The following is a 16,684-nucleotide window of genomic DNA, read 5'->3' as shown; positions in this document are numbered from 1 at the left end:
CTCCCATTTTTACACGGCATGGCAACCAGTGACTCGGGATTCCAAACACTTACACCCACAGTATTATTATCATGGTGAGCATAATCACATACAAAAACAATTGTAAGCTTGATAAGGCTTTCTCAATCTTCTTATCAAGAACATCTGTAAAATGGTATGGAATCAGCTTGATTCGTTTTTGGTATTTTCAGTGGTATTGTTAACATACATGCCCCCCCATAACGAAAATGAGAATTAAAAACAGGTTCAGCCCCTGGTCTCCTTTTCCCCCTGCCCTGCTACAAAGTTTCTCCCTGCAGGCAGTCACTGAGTCCGAGGCGCTAAAGGAGCTCCTTAAACTTGACCCCAAAAAAACATCTGGGTCAGATGGTTTAGACCCTTGCTTATTTAAGGCTGTTGCGCCTACCATCGCCAAGCCCCTCTCCTTTCTGGGGAGGTTCCCATTGCTTGGAAGGCAGCCACAGTTCGTCCTTTATTTAAAGGGGAGATCAAGCTGATCCTAACTGTTATAGGGCTATTTTTATTTTGCCCCATTTATCAAAAGTGTTGGGAAAACATGTCAATAATCAACTGACTGGCTTTCTTGATGTCTATAGTATTCTCTCGGGTATGCAATCTGGTTTCTGCTCAGGTTATGGATGCGTCACTGCAATCTTAAAGGTCCTCAATGATGTCACCATTGCCCTGGATTCTAAGCAATATTGTGCTGCTATTTTTATTGACTTGGCCAAAGCTTTTGATACAGTAGACTATTCCATTCTTGTGGGCCGGCTAAGGAGTATTGGTGTCTCTAAGGTGTCTTTGGCCTGGTTTGCTAACTACCTCTCTCAAAGAGTGCAGTGTATAAAGTCAGACAATCTGCTGCCTCAGCCACTGCCTGTCACCAAGGGAGTACCCCTAGGCTCAATCCTAGGCCCCAAGCTCTTCTCAATTTACATTAACAACATAGCTCAGGCAGTTGGAGCTCACTCTTCCATTTATATGCAGATGATAGTCTTATACTCAGCTGACCCCTCCCCGGAATTTTTAGTTAAATGCTCTACAACAAGCTTTCTCTACCCTTAACCTTGTTCTGAACACCTCCAAAACAAAGGTAATGTGGTTTGGTAAGAAGAATGCCCCTCTTTACTACCTCTGAGGGTTTAGAGCTTGAGGTAGTCACCTCATACAAGTATATGGGAGTATGGCTAGAAAGTGCACTGTCCTTCTCTCAGCACATATCAAAGCTGCAGGCTAAGGTTAAATCTAGATTTGGTTTCCTCTATCGTAATCGCTCCTCTTTCACCCCAGCTGCCAAACTAACCCTGATTCAGATTACCATCCTACCCATGCTAGATTACGGAGAAGTAATTTATAGATCGGCACTGCACTCTATTCTCCTCTGTAAACCAGTTTACAGAGGAGAATAGAGTGCAGTGATGTGTCCTATAAGGAGCATTGGTGGCAAATCTGATGGCTGAATGGTAAAGAACATCTAGCTGCTCTTTATTCCCGTTGCAAGACCCACTGGTTGATACTTATATATAAAACCCTCTTAGGCCTCACTCCCCCCTATCTGAGATACCTACTGCAGCCCTCATCCTCCACATACAACACCCGTTCTGCTGTTAAAAGTCCCCAAAGTTCACACAGCCCTAGGTCGCTCTTTTCAGTTCGCTGCAGCTAGTGACTGGAACGAGCTGCAACAAACACTCAAACTGGACAGTTTCTCAATCTCTTCAAAGACTCAATCATGGACACTCTTACTGACAGTTGTGGCTGCTTTGTGTGATGTATTGTAGTCTCTACCTTCCTGACCTTTGTGCTGTTGATTGTGCCCAATAATGTTTGTACCATGCTTTGTGCTGCTACCATGTGTTGCTACCGAATTGTTATGTTGTGTTGCTACCATGCTTTGTTGTCATGTGTTGCTGCCTTGCTACGTTGTCGTCTTAGGTCTTTCTTTATGTACTGTTTGTTGTCTCGTTGTGATGTGTGTTTTGTCCTATATTTCTTAATCCCAGGCTCCCGTCCCCACAGGAGGCCTTTTGGTAGGCCGTCATTGTAAATAAGAATTTGTTCTTAACTGACTTACCTAGTTAAATAAAGGGTAAATAAAAAAATAAATAAAAACACGTGAAACAGACTGGCTGTGACATCTTTAACAAGTCCGGGATCAAGTTTTAGTAGAAAGGCCTGTAATAGTAATATTAATCAGCTGTCTGGATATTTAAATACAAATAAACACACCAGTAGGGCAACTGGCTTTTTGTAGGTCTATGTTATGCATGACAAGTGAGCCAAATTATGAAAAAAGGCAGTGCAGTTTGATCTCATCAATTTATGACAATCAACAAGATCGCTAGGGTACAGTATTTTCATTTGCCAATCCTTTGACTTTATTTACTATGTATATCTTAACACATTACATGCTACAGAAAAATAAAAAGGTAATTTCAATTGTCTTAAAAGAATATATAGTGTTATAATACACTGGCACATTTTGATATCAAAATTTCCATTTGTGGTTGCCAACCAAGCCCCATTATGAAAAGGTAATGACTTACACAGGGTACCAAAAATACAATACTTTAAAATATTTATAGGCATTAAAATAAGAGCAGATTACATAAGCAACAGGCATGCACTGAGAAAATGAATGGAAAAAGCAGACATGATTTAACAGATGTTAATACTGGAGTAGCTGATTACAAAAGGAACTAACTGTAATCACTTACATTACCAGCAAAAATATTGTAACCATCTTACAAATAGTCTTGACAAACTAGATGATTGCTTCTTGGATTGCTTTTAAATTCAGAAAGGATGTTTGCGAGAAAAAGAAAATGCATCATGACGCCTTTCTGTTTTCTCAATGACATTCAATTCCGCATTGAAAAAAGGCGCAAGTTTAAGGTTGTTCCACCTGAGCGAGTCTGACCACAAGTCAGAGACCACTATGATGACACACCAAATGCATTTGATGGTTCCTTTGTATCGGCTTCTAATGCTTATAAATGGGAAAGCACTCCAAAAGTAACTGAAAGTAATCAGATTATGTTACTGAGTTTGAGTCATCCAAAAGACATTACTGACTACAATTTGACAGGTAACTCATAACTGTAAAACATCTAGAAAGTTACCTACCCAACCCTGCCCATAAACATAGATTGTGGCATAAATTGGCAATAAAACAGTTTGTCAGGTGGCCCGAAAGCTACAATTACACAGAGAAATGGTACAAGTTTGTGGGCAATGGGAAAACCCCTTTTGTTTGCGGACAATCCAATCGTTAAAAAGGTTATATATTCTATTCATCTGGACTTTGCAGCATCAACTACCAAGAACCTACATCTAAGGCCAGCACCCAGTGTATTTTTGACGAGGTACTACATCATTGGAGTTTAACTCGTATTACCATAATCAATTTTGTAGACTTCACACCCTGATAATGCGTTTAGATTTTTCACAGCTGCTTTTTTGGGGGCTAAATTACCTTCATTATATATTTTTAAAAGCCACAGACAATGAACACAGCAGAAATGACATGTTGGCACAATAAAGGCAAGAAAGGGGAGGGGTCAGAACTGATCATTAATGGTAAAAAAAAAAAGATTGCATTCTGAAAAAAACTAAAACACATTTCACCTATAGCAACCTCAACATGGGCCAAGGCTCAGTTCTCCCAGAACCTCTCTGCCTAATGCTGTTGCAGTGTACCCTAGTGGCCAGTTCTACAGAGGACAAGGTCATCAATTGCTCAAGTCACCTCCGCCTAAATCTATGGGAAAGCACTCTAGGAGGTGAAGTTATCCAAGTGAATTTCAGGGGCCCATTCAGTGGGGTGCAAAGTGTAAGAACGGTCAGATACAGGTTTAATTCATAGTGGAACAGAGATATGCATCTGCTGTGCACAGTAAACTTGTAACATTTGTGATGCTGTGCCAGGGTGTAAACGCTGTCCTATTTCTACATAATAGGGATGGAAAGATTGTCATGTGTCAACAGGTGGACTTAACTGTGATCTCTTATCAACAGAGAACACTCAAAAGTTGACAATCTTAGCAATAGTATGGTGGTTTGTGGATACACGCAAATTAAAAATGTTTTTTTTTTGCTCGCTCTATTACACTGATAAATACGGACAGACATCAATTCTCAAAATGTAGTGGATGACTGGAATCTAGAACAGAAAAGTGAGAACAGTCAGTGTCAATGCACTGCCTTGACCTCAACCAACGGGAGAACAAGTAGATCCTACCGTAATCAGTTTGGAATCTTGCAAGGAGAAAGCCAACTCGCACTAATATTGACCTTAACTCATATGAAAATGTTGTTTTAACAGTCTAATCTTTGGCTATGGTATTATACGGTATGGCAGAACATTTGCGCGACCCTGGCTGATCATACACAAAAAGGCATCTCCACTGTTAAGAACAAGGTGAAAAGTTAACAGCCGTGTGTAATTTAAAAAAAATATATATATGATGTTTCAGTGATTCGGAGTATGAGTGGAGCAGACAAAATACTTTAAAAAAAGAACACAGACAAGCAATGCAGGACAGAGATGTAGCGCCTGACAATACCATAAGCAGACAACGTAGCCGACACATTTGATGAGATCTCCGCAATAGTGGTGGACTGGCAATGTTACATCTCAGAAAAACAACGCAGAAAAATAAAAACAGGATTTTAGCATGTAATGGTCATCAACAATTTCATAATGATATGTTATTTTTTTTTATTACAAAAGACTACTAGTTACTTGGTCGTGGATCTGTAGCGAGGATGATCGTTTTGGGTACAATGTAGTGTTATCTAACGGCACTCCTTGACAGTCAGAGAAAGTGCTTCTCCGTGGGTCTCTGTGTGTACGATTCCAGTCCAAGAGAGCATTTCTACCTTGCGTTCCCTCTCCCTGAATAGCTGTCCACACACTCCCCCTCTTCCTCTTGGTAACACACAGCCACTGTCCTCATCCCCATCAGACAAGGCCTGAGTCTTTCTTTAGAAGGGGTATGTGTGTGGGTGTTTTGATAGAGCTGGCCATGGTGCTGAAGTGGTATAAATACTGGTGTTCTGAGTGAAGATGACAAAGCGTAATGATTATCTAACGGGACCAACTGAGGAAGAGGAAGTGGTCATGAGGAGGCTGCTGATTGGCACAGGGGCGATGGTGGCAAGAGAGGGAGTGAGTGTGTGTATTTAAGGGCAGGGTAAGGGATGGGAGGAGCCCAAGGCGCCCAGTGTCCACTCTCAGCTCACCTCGTCCTCGGGGTTATTATGGTCCAGCAGCTTAACGTGGGTGAAGGGGAAGTGGCCGCGCTTGCCCTTGCACTCGCCCTCCCACTGGCCGTTCACGTTGATCTTTGTCACCTTCACCATGTCGCCCACCTGTTGGAGGAGAAGGACTTGTCAAACAGACAGACCTGGGTCATGTTCATTATGGCACGCAACGTGAAAACACTTCCAAATGATTTTCAACGCAACACAAAAATGGGCCTTTCTTACTGGACGAGTCCAGGGAGGCGCTCGCCGTTTCAGTCCGCTTGGTGCCCAACGAACACCGTGTTCACCCTGTAATGACCTTGTTGCAGTAGTTGCAGCAAGATAACCACTTGTGAAGCTTTGTGTCTTTGTATCGCAGCAGTTAATTTAGCCTCGCAAACAAATCACAATGCAACTAAACACAAACCAGTACTGAAGAGGTCCATTTACTGGTTCACCCTGTCGGCCTCTTCATTACAGGTGGACCATTCTTCTAAAGAGAGTGAAGTACTCTCATCTACTAAGATGTGACCAGGAAGTGTGTGCAGGGGGCTAATCGTTAAACCTATATACCTCCTGTGTCATACCACTGGCAAACACCTTCATGGGGGGTAAATATCCTGTTGGTGATTATTGGAGCGCAGTGCTGACTGACTCTTGGGTGAATAGAAAATATAAACTCTGGGACCCAAAAGTATATTAAAGTTGGGCAAAAAGTATATGACATTACCTTTTGTCTTTGTAAGCATGTAGCCTGACACTTTGGTATTTCAAAAGACAGGGGCAAAACAGACTACTTCCACCCGGTAGCTGATTCCGTCAAGACAGAAAGTGAACATCATGTATCTGTTTCACTGTTCCTGCTCCCTTCTCTCCAAGCAGGTAAAAAGAGGAGAGAGGAGCAGCTGAGACTGCTGGCTTGTCGCCCAGAGGCTGCTCTGGCTCAGAGTAATGTCATTAGAGAAATTCAAGGAAATGTTCCTCTACACAAAGTATTTCCTTCCCACTACAAACTCCGCTTTGGAAGGCCTCTTTCCCCTTCCGGACAGTTAGTTAAGACAGGCAGGGAGGGAGCCTCTGGCAGCATTCTCTAATGAACTTCAGAGCAGTTGGCTATTGATTTCACTGACTGACCACCACCCTCCATAGACTGGTTCGTATTCATTAGGTCACACCTGTAGCAAAACGTTTAACAATGGAAGAAGAAAACAAGCATTGCTTACTGGACAAGATCAGGAAAGTCCCTCCCGGTTTTAGTCCGTTTTCTTCTGTTTGGTGACTAATGGACATGAACCAGACTACCTTGTTTTAACAAGCCTAGCAGCTGGGACACTGAGGGGCATGCAACTGGTTAAGAAGCTGAGGAGGAAGTCAGACAACAGGTCACAGAGGCCACATACCAACGCCTTCATTCCTTCCAGCATTGAACGGAAATGGAAGGCATAACTTGGAATGACCTACTGGGAGTGAACCTAGGGACTTCTCCAGATTATGACTTTACAGAAGGCATAATAAAAAAGTAATTTGATTCCCTGGCCTTAATCTTGACATAATGCCAAAGGAAATCTATGTTTTACAAGACCAATAATGATTAGCCTCATTGCACTGAAGGCTGTGGACAAAGGAAAATCCATGACAAAATGAGGGTCAAAGAATCTGACAGAGATGATGAATAAAGGGAAAGAGGAGACGAGAGAACACAGCTAGGGTAGGTACCTCTAAGGCAAGGGCGGTCTTGTCGTAGGCATTGGGCACCCTCTTCTGGATGGCCCTGGCAAAGACGGGTCCGTTCTGCAGGTTGGGCAGAGGTGTGGGCTGGGCATACTGGCTCGGGTCTAGCAGAGGAGGTCCCTGAACACTGGAGCCATCTACCGAGCCCACCCCACCGGGACCCCCTGCTCCAGAGCCCCCCGAGGTGGGAGAGGCCGGTCGGTACTTCTCCACGTAGGGCACAGGTATCATCCCGGCACGCCCCTCTAAATTCTGGGCATTCCACCACTGCTCCTCAGGCTTCTCCAGAACCCGCAGGATGTCGCCCTTTCTGAAAGGAAGGTCCTCATCGTCGTTGCCTGGGAAATCAAAGACGGCGCGGACGAGCTCGTCTTCCAGCCGCTGCGGTGGGCCTCCAGCACCTGCGCTGACCAAGGAAGAGTGTTTGGCCTTGTTGATGGGCTCTATCAGAGTGGTGGTGTCCAGGTAGTGGATCTTGTAGAACTCTAGCAGGGAATGGAGGGCATCAAACTCCTGGTCCCCTATGCGAAACTGTGGAGGCGTTAGGCCTGGGAGAGGATGGTGGGGAAAGAGGGATGAGTAGAAAAGAAGGAAACAACCACAGAAACCATTTCACTGGCCAAAGGCATTAGGCCTCATTCATTGGCATGTGAATTACCACATTTATGGCCCATAAAAGGCAGTCGACTAGATATTTGACGTCTGGTTAATCCAAGCGTCACTGTTTGGTTGATTCACTTGTAGGAAGTTAATCTAAAGTTATGTTCCAAATAAAGCCAAATCAAAGGCGAGTGTCTTGCTGGATTAATCTTTTATCATTGGGTTGCATGCGTTATTGTACATCCGGTTGCATTGAAGTTCTACAAGAAAGGATACCCTGGGGGCTTCTTTATTCCGCAGCCCCAAAACATGTCTCTCTTACCTGCGCCAGACTGCCGGTTGTTGCTGATGCTGTTGATGATGTAATGCGAGACTTTGGAATTCTCTGAGACGGACAGCACGTAGTCGCCTGGACTTGTAATTGAGTCTCTCACTAAAAACACTCCGTGTCTCTGTCCTTGTAAAAGTGAAACTGCCTCCTGTCTACTTAATCTTCCCCAGTACCAACTTGCACGGTCCTCTGCGTCAAAATTTCCGGCCATGACTCCCACTCCAAAGCCGAGGCTTCACGGGCCTTCCCTTTGCCTCCCCTTATCCACAAACAGCATTCAACTCATACAAAAACTTTAGCGCGGAGAACACGTTTGGAAAATAGGCGACATTCGCAACTTGCTTATGCCCATCAATTTAAAATCCACAAGCCGGTCCTCGTACAAAACGTGTCTGATCACCTGATTAAAATGATATATCGATTATAACTTACCCAACTCAGTTGTAAAACAATACAATTTTGAATAAAATCTTGTAACTTGCCACAAGTAACTTCAAAAAATGAAATGGCGGATCCGGGGAAACAAAACTGACCCCATTAGCCGGATATGACGTTTATATAAATTACGTAGCAACGTGTCAGATGAGGGTGTCCATGTTGATAAGGTCAAATATTACTTTATTTTTGATAGGATATGAGATAATAATAATAACAGTACACATTGTATTAATTCATCCAACCCATGGATTATCTAATTTGTGGTCTATTTGATGGCCCATAAATCCCAAATATGATGTGCTTTAGGCCTGAAGGCCACTGATGTGGGCAATTATGCGCGACTACATTTATTTATACAGGTTAGTCAATTAAGAACAAATTCTTATTTACAATGACGACCTGCCAGGGAGCGGGCGCAGCACATATAACACACAAATAGGTAAAACAATATCATACAAACAACAGTCAAAATACACATGATGCACAGTCAGTAAAACAGTCAGTAAAACATTCAGCAATAGCCAGCGTTTAAGAGGCAGGGGGAAACACATGCAGTTATCAGTTAAAGCTGCAATATGTAACCTTTTAGGCGACCAAACCAAATTCACATAGAAATACGAGTTATAGATCTGGCAATCAAGTTGAAGCAAGTCTAAGAAGCAGTAGATATGTTCTATGTGGCTATTTCTATGCTTCATGTTCTGAGGTTTCATTTTTGCATCTTTTACTTTTGGTTTTGTACACCAGCTTTAAACAGCTGAAAATACAATATTTTTGGTTATAGAATACATATTTCACAGCGGTTTAGATGGTACAATGGTTCTCTACACTATACTTGGTTGTTTTGTCACATTAACTGAAATTTGGCAAACTATTAGAATTTTAGCAACCAGGAAAAGGCAGAGCGATTTCTGCATAGTGCACCTTTAAACTCTCAGACAGTTTGCTTTTAAAAGTACCAATGAACACAAAAGAGCTTATTTTCAGTGTTTTTTGAAGGATGGTCCAGTCTCTAGCAGCGGAGAATTGAACATCAGTTTCACCAAAGATACTGAGGGACTTGAGGATTGGCAGGTTTATATAATTGCTGGATCTCAGGTTGCTGTTGGTGGTGGGGAGTCTTAGTTGTGAGAGGGGGGTCTTGCCGAGGAGGGATTTGAATATGAATGTCAGGCAGTGGGTTTGACATCGTACATGTAGGGATGGCCAGTCAATGGATTAATATGTCACAGTGATGGGTTTTGTTAAAACGGCCAGCTTCAGTAATCTGTTCTAGCACATTCTACTGGTGTTTTTTTTGTCAGGCAGCTCAGCCCCCTTTCAGAAGGTCCTAAATGTATTTTAGTTCTTATTGGTCAAGGTCACGCCAATTATTATTATGTTAGCCTATCAGCAGCCTAGATTCCCGGGACATTCAGTGCAAGACCACAGCACTGAACAGGGCAGATGTCAGACATGTGCTTTCCCTATCCTGACAAGCACTACATTTTACCTCCCGCTACTCATCCTCCTGCATACCTTTGCTGTTCTGATGTTTTATTGTGCGTGCAGCTAAACAACCATAATCTGTCAGTTTCAAGAGTGCTCAGAGTTGTGTGTGTGGATATTTTCTGTCCATTAAAACCCTTTAAACTGGAGTACTGCCTCCTTGTTGTTCTAACCCGACAGTAGTGGTTACTACCGGCATCAACCAACACCTACATTTTCCCTCCTATTTGAATGCTACTTAGATTTGACAACCTACACATATTTTTCATGGTCATTGGAGCCGAATCCAGTAACTCCTACAGCACAAGGATGCCAGTTAACATGCAGAATCCTCCACAAGATGTGGTCTGTCCACGATGACCAGCTCACCTGCCACAATATCTTGATAATTACGAAGATGGCTACGGGTCAAGGCACAGACCACCACACATAACAACACACCACTCCTACTAGGGGAAACAGCTACAGGGTTTTCTTGAGCACTTGAGATGGAATGTATCCCGCTGTCCCCTTCAACGACTCATCACCGGTCCAAGTCATCACTCAGGCTGACCAGCAGAATAGAGGACAGAGACTCAGACTTTTTATCGGTGGCTAATTCAACAGGTTCCCACCTCAGGCTAACCTCGACCAGAGATCACCGGGATCAGCATCGACCTGAGCGTGGACCGCTAGTGACGACTGGAGGGCTCACTGCGTTTACACATCCAGAATGACGAGACTGATGAGCTAATTGACTCAGTCAGGAAGACGGAAGGTTCCTCCAGACCACCTGATGACTATCGCCACTACTTAATTGCTGAACACTGCTAGTTGTCACCTGACTATCACAGACAGTCCTTCAACAGTTGTCTCCTCTTACAACAGAAAGATGTCTCCGAGGGGGAGAACGAGGAGCTGTGCCACCAAGCTGCCCAAGAAGTTTATGACATCATCTCAGAGATGATCATGCAACAGGTACTACAACCAGAATGAGGTTCTGTGGTGCCAGCGCGACCAGCTTCGCGACGCCAGCCGTCAGAAGATGCTTGAGACGCTACGCCCTTCCACATCAGCTTCAATCTTCAGCCCCGGTCTCAGATCTCACCCTTGCTGTGGAGTCCCTCAGGAGGTGCTACAGCTTTCTCCAGAGCTAGAGGAGCTACCAGAGCTCACTCTGGGGGAGCACCCCTCCACTCTGCTCCAGCCGTTCAGATCCAGCCTGTTCAGTCCATGGTACTCAGCTTTGTAGTGGGGCCTAGCACACCAGCTCCCGCCATGGAGACACAGCTCGCCACTCCCACCGCTGTGCTTCAACCAGCTCCTGTGTCTTAAGGAATTTTATAACTCTGGCCCCTTGGTCTCAATTGACTTTATTTCACTTAAAAGGGAGCTGAAATGCAGCAGCCATGGTAAAGAAACGAGAGTTGTCTTGGGGGAGGGGGTTTAATGTGGGTGACTTGTGTGTGTTCGCACGTGGCAAGCAGTCTATGGTTTGTACATTCACTCTCCCTAAACAGTACACAGTTACATCACCCTTCTAGATAACTTGAAATAGTCTAACCAGGTCTTGTGTCTTGAAGTCACCTAGCCAACTTCGTTCGCCAATTAGATTCAACCAGCTGGTGTGCAGCCATGGTAAGGTTGGTTTGACATTGGATAGCCTATCTCTGGGGCTAATTAGGCAACGTCAATATATTACAAAGTGTAAACGGGACAATATTTTCAAGTTGCCCATCTTTTAGTTGTCTCATTAAATGCATTCAATATTTGTTTATGAATGTATACAATTTATAGTAGGTTTGAGGTTTTTAAGTCATAGAAATTTGGAGGTATTGGCATTTAAAAAAAATTGACTGATAATCCCTAACTTGCCCCATAGGGATATTGTCAAATGTTAAACCAAGTTGACCATGTGCATTTTGATTTGGTCGCATGCAGAGCAATAATAAATGACACTAGAATACATGTTTCTGACTCATATTGATGCCACACAGGACATTTTCAAAACAAGATGCTGCTTTCCAGAGGCAGTCAGTCGCTCTTTGTTTTCACTTTTATGATGTTTCCAAAAGTGACCACCAGATGTCAGTCTAATACCAGAGACCCAAAAGAGTGCCAAAAAATGTGTTTTCAATATCATTTTCTGGGCATCATTCCAATGGTATCATTTGAAAATCAATACTGGACCCGGTGTAATTCAGTTGGAGCAATAGCTCCCTAGGAAGTGGCCCTCACAAATGTTCCTTGAAGTACCAACTTTAAGTAAAAAAATTCCTTTCCAACCACCTTTTCTTCCTCACGCCTCACTAAAAAAAGATTAAGAAGGCATTTGGGGTTTTCCTGAATATATGTCTTAGGCATCTGGACTGATGCGATGGAAACTAGCTACGTTTATTGTGGCCACCTAGTGTGAGATGACCCATAATGCCTCACAAAACCCTGACTCTGGAGCACTGTGTTACATCCTCTGGACTCTGGACGGATAGTGCAGAGAATCACAGAACAACTTGTCTGCTAGGGGGGTCAGCAGAGCAGCACCCACGCCCCATATGTGTGTCCACCTCCAACTCTGTTACCAACTAAATACGTCTGAGTCTTTGTTTGCTCATTGTCTGTGTGAGTGGGAGAGACAGACTGCTCTAGTTATTGATCCAAGAAATAGCCCTGAAACTCCATATATGGGGAAAAATGCGAAGTTATTCTGGAAAAAGTGCTTTGGAGGAAATTTGGAGCTGAAGTCCAAGGCAACATTCCAAAATATTTTCAGGCAGAGAATTAGGGATTATTTATGCAGCTCACTGCTCAGGCATTTTATTCATAATCTGTTACAATATAATGAGACCAAGAAGAGGGGAAAGACTGATAGTATAATAAAGAAAACATGTAGAAAAAGAAGAAACAGATATGTTTACCAGAATACAGTATTTATTGTTTTTATTTCATGGCATTGGCAAGACAGCAAGTCACTTGAATTTTCATTTCATGGAAATACACAGAAGTTTCCTTTCCAATTCATCACCTAAACTGAGAGAGCAAGGAACAAAGAAAGCGAGAGAGAGAGAGAGAGCAAAGAACTCAAAAGTTGCATACATACATGCTTTTAGAATCGTTTAACCCTTTTCCCTTTCAGAGAGAGAGAGAGAGAGAGAGAGAGAGAGAGCGAGAATCCTTATGAATCCATGATACACTCAATATCATAATAGCGAAATGTAAGTACACAAAAGTCTAGAAATTCCAGTACACACCTTTGGTTTATTTGTATTTTTGAACTGTTTAGTCTGCTCCATTAACTCAGGCACATTTAACTTCTTTTGATTTAATATTCCACTAATAATCATCCACTGGTTTGGGAGGGGAAATTGCAGTCCTGTGGGCACTGGACAGTGAGGAGAGAGTTGCCAGAGATTCCCAAACAAACAAGTATACACTACCGGTCAAAAGTTTTAGAACGCCTACTCATTCAAGGGTTTTTACTATTTTCTACATTGTAGAATAATAGTGAAGTCATCACAACTATGAAATAACACATATGGAATCATGTAGTAACCAAAAAAGTGTTAAACAAATCAAAATATATTTTATATTTGAGATTCTTCAAATAGCCACCATTTGCCTTGACAGCTTTACACACTCTTGGCATTCTCTCAACCAGCTTCATGAGGTAGTCACCTGGAATGCATTTCAATTAACAGGTGGGCCTTTTTAAATGTTAATTTGTGGAATTTCCTTTCCTTCTTATTGCATTTGAGCCTATCAGTTGTGATGTGACGAGGTAGGAGTGGTATACAGAAGATAGCCTTTCTGGTAACCGACCAATTCCATATTATGGCAAGAACAGCTCAAATAAGCAAAGAGAAACTACAGTCCATCATTATTTTAAGACATGAATGTCAGTCAATACGGAAAATGTCAAGAACTTTGGAGGTTTCTTCATCTGCAGTTGCAAAAACCATCAAACGCTATGATGAAACTGGCTCTCATGAGGACCGCCACAGTAATGGAAGACCCCAAATCAAATCAAATGTGATTGGTCACATACATATGGTTAGCAGATGTTAATGGGAGTGTAGTGAAATGCTTGTGCTTCTAGTTCGGACAGTGCAGTAATATCTAACAAGTAATCTAACAAATTCACAACGACTACCTTATACACACAAATGTAAAGGGATGAATAGAATATGTACGTATAAATATATGGATGAGCGATGGCCGTGCGGCATAGGCAAGATGCAGAAGATGGTATAGAATACAATACATACGAGATGAGTAATGTAGGACATGTAGATATTATTAAAGTGGCGTTATTTAAAGTGACTAGTGATACCTTTATTAAATCCATTTATAAAATGTATTAAAGTTGCCAATGATTTCAAGTCTGTATGTTGGCAGCAGCCTCTCTGTTAGTGATGGCTGTTTAACAGTATGATGGCCTTGAGATAGAAGCTGTTTTTCAGTCTCTCGGTCCCAGCTTTGATGCACCTGTACTGACCTCGCCTTCTGGATAATAGCGGGGTGAACAGGCAGTGGCTCGGGTGGTTGTTGTCCTTGATTATTTTTTTTGGCCTTCCTGTGGTGTCCTGGAGGGCAGGTAGTTTGCCCCAGAGTGGCCTCTGCTGCAGAGGATAAGTTAACTTGAGTTACTAGCCTCAGAAATTGCAGCCCAAATAAATGCTTCACAGAGTTCAAGTAACAGACACATCTCAACATCAACTGTTCAGAGGAGACTGTGTGAATCAGGCCTTCATGGTCGAAAGGCTGCAAAGAAACCACTACTAAAGGACACCAATAATAAGAAGAGACTTGCTTGGGCCAAGAAACACGAGCAATGGACATTAGACCGGTGGAAATTTGTCCTTTAGTCTGGAGTCCAAATTGGAGATTTTTGGTTCCGCCGCATGTGTATTTCCCCCCCATAAAGCATGGAGGAGAGGTGTTATGGTGTGGGGGTGCTTTGCTGTTGACACTGTCTGTGATTTATTTAGAATTCAAGGCACACTTTAGCAGCATGGCAACCACAGCATTCTGCAGCTATACGCCATCCCATCTGGTTTGGGCTTAGTGGGACTATCATTTGTTTTTCAACAGGACAATAACCAACACACCTCCAGGCTGAGTAAGGGCTATTTGACCAAGAAGGAGAGTGATGGCGTGCTGCATCAGATAACCTGGCCTCCACAATCCCCCGACTTCAACCAAATTGAGATGGTTTGGGATGAGTCGGACCGCAGAGTGAAGGAAAAGCAGCCAACAAGTGCTCAGCATATGTGGGAACTCCTTCAAGACTGTTGGAAGAGCATTCCAAGTGAACCTGGTTGAGAGAATGCCAAGAGTGTGCAAATATGTAATCATGGCAAAGGGTGGCTATTTGAAGGATCTCAAATATAAAATATTTTTGGATTTGTTTAACACTTTTTTGGTTACTACATGATTCCATGTGTGTTATTTCATAGTTGTGATGCCTTCACTATGATGCTACAATGTAGAAAATAGTAAAAAAATAAATAAAATAAAAACCTTGAATGAGTAGGTGTTCTAAAACTTTTATACAAAGAAACTGCATTATCACAGCTTCTCAGTATGACAGATAACATGGACTGAGTTGCAGAGAAACATCTTCCAATTCTTATCACTGTTGGCAGTGTCTCTGGTGACTGTTACACGCTGTCTGGGGACCTAAGGAAGCAGTTGAGTCTATCCTCCCAAAACCAGCCATCGAGACACAAGAGACTGCAACCAGACAGACAAAGCACTCTCACAAAGAAATTCATCGGAGACACTGTGGAACACAGACAGTGTACTCGTCTATTACATCTCCTATAGACACACATACACACAACGTTGTGTTCAACTGGACTCTCACTGAAATAAGAAAGACTTGAATGAATAAGACACGTCTCAGATAGGAGTAGACCCGAGAACAGAATGCACGCTCTTATCATTTACAGTATAGTAACCACATTATCAGCACAAATGTCTATCTGTTTGGGGGATGATAATAGTTTTGAGGAATTACACTTCTGAGAACTGACATTGAATATCTGGACCCAATTGCATTCACCTCAGCTGACACATAGCCCCATGTCACTGCCCTTAAAGGCATAAAGTACCTCATATACACAATTAACAAAGGAGATGAAGCGCATAATCCTAATTCTTAAAGCGCTTTATTAGACCGTTGTTACAAATGGGAAAACATACGCTGTGCGAGAGCTACATATTTACTGAGAATGAGGGAATGTTCTATAGCCGTAGCCTAGAGACCATGTTAGATGGCATTGTTGTAACCACACAGCAAAATCCTATTAAACGTGTTGATACAACGGTTAGAAGTGATACGTGCACTCTACATGACTGGCAGGGATAAAGGGAACAAGTGAGGCTACTAAAGATGGGTTGTTATAGCTCCTGTCGCCGTAGCGCCTGTCGCCGTAGCTCCTAAATCCTTTTCCTTAGCCTAAACAGTGCTTTTCCTCACTGCACTCAGATCACATCGGAAATCGACACACTGGTGCACGCATATGCATAAAAAAATACTGTGTAGGTAGGCTTGGTGAAGAGAGTGCTGGTCATAGAGACAGAGAGACAGACGTACTGTAGTATCAGAGAGAAAGACGCAAGCTTTTTCACAGACCAAAGCCGTCTGTGTCTACCGCTCTTCTTCTGTCTTTTTACCCGTCTGTCTTTCTACCTGTCTGTCTGTCCGTCCGTCAGCCATCTGTCTGTCTCTCTCTTTGACATACAGTCTCTCCATCAACAGGGGAACAAGTGACTGGCACATAGGCGTTCATCCATCTATAGGACAGGATGAGCAGGGAGTAAAACCTGAATGAAACATCTCATACGTGCCAGATATGACATACCCACATG

General features: G+C 42.8%; 1 protein-coding gene across 1 annotated transcript; it reads right to left on the bottom strand.

The window, feature by feature from the left end:
• Window positions 1-2,354: 2,354 nt before the first annotated feature.
• crk (v-crk sarcoma virus CT10 oncogene homolog (avian)) lies at window positions 2,355-8,420 on the bottom strand. Its single transcript, NM_001165381.1, is given in 3 exon segments — window positions 2,355-5,373; window positions 6,964-7,526; window positions 7,901-8,420. Coding segments are annotated over 3 exon segments (921 nt in total). The 5' UTR covers window positions 8,121-8,420; the 3' UTR covers window positions 2,355-5,235.
• Window positions 8,421-16,684: the final 8,264 nt, after the last annotated feature.

This window comes from Salmo salar, chromosome ssa09, assembly GCF_905237065.1.
Source record: "Salmo salar chromosome ssa09, Ssal_v3.1, whole genome shotgun sequence".
NCBI classification, from domain to species: Eukaryota; Metazoa; Chordata; class Actinopteri; order Salmoniformes; family Salmonidae; genus Salmo; species Salmo salar.
This window is presented reverse-complemented; position numbering and strand designations above follow the sequence as displayed.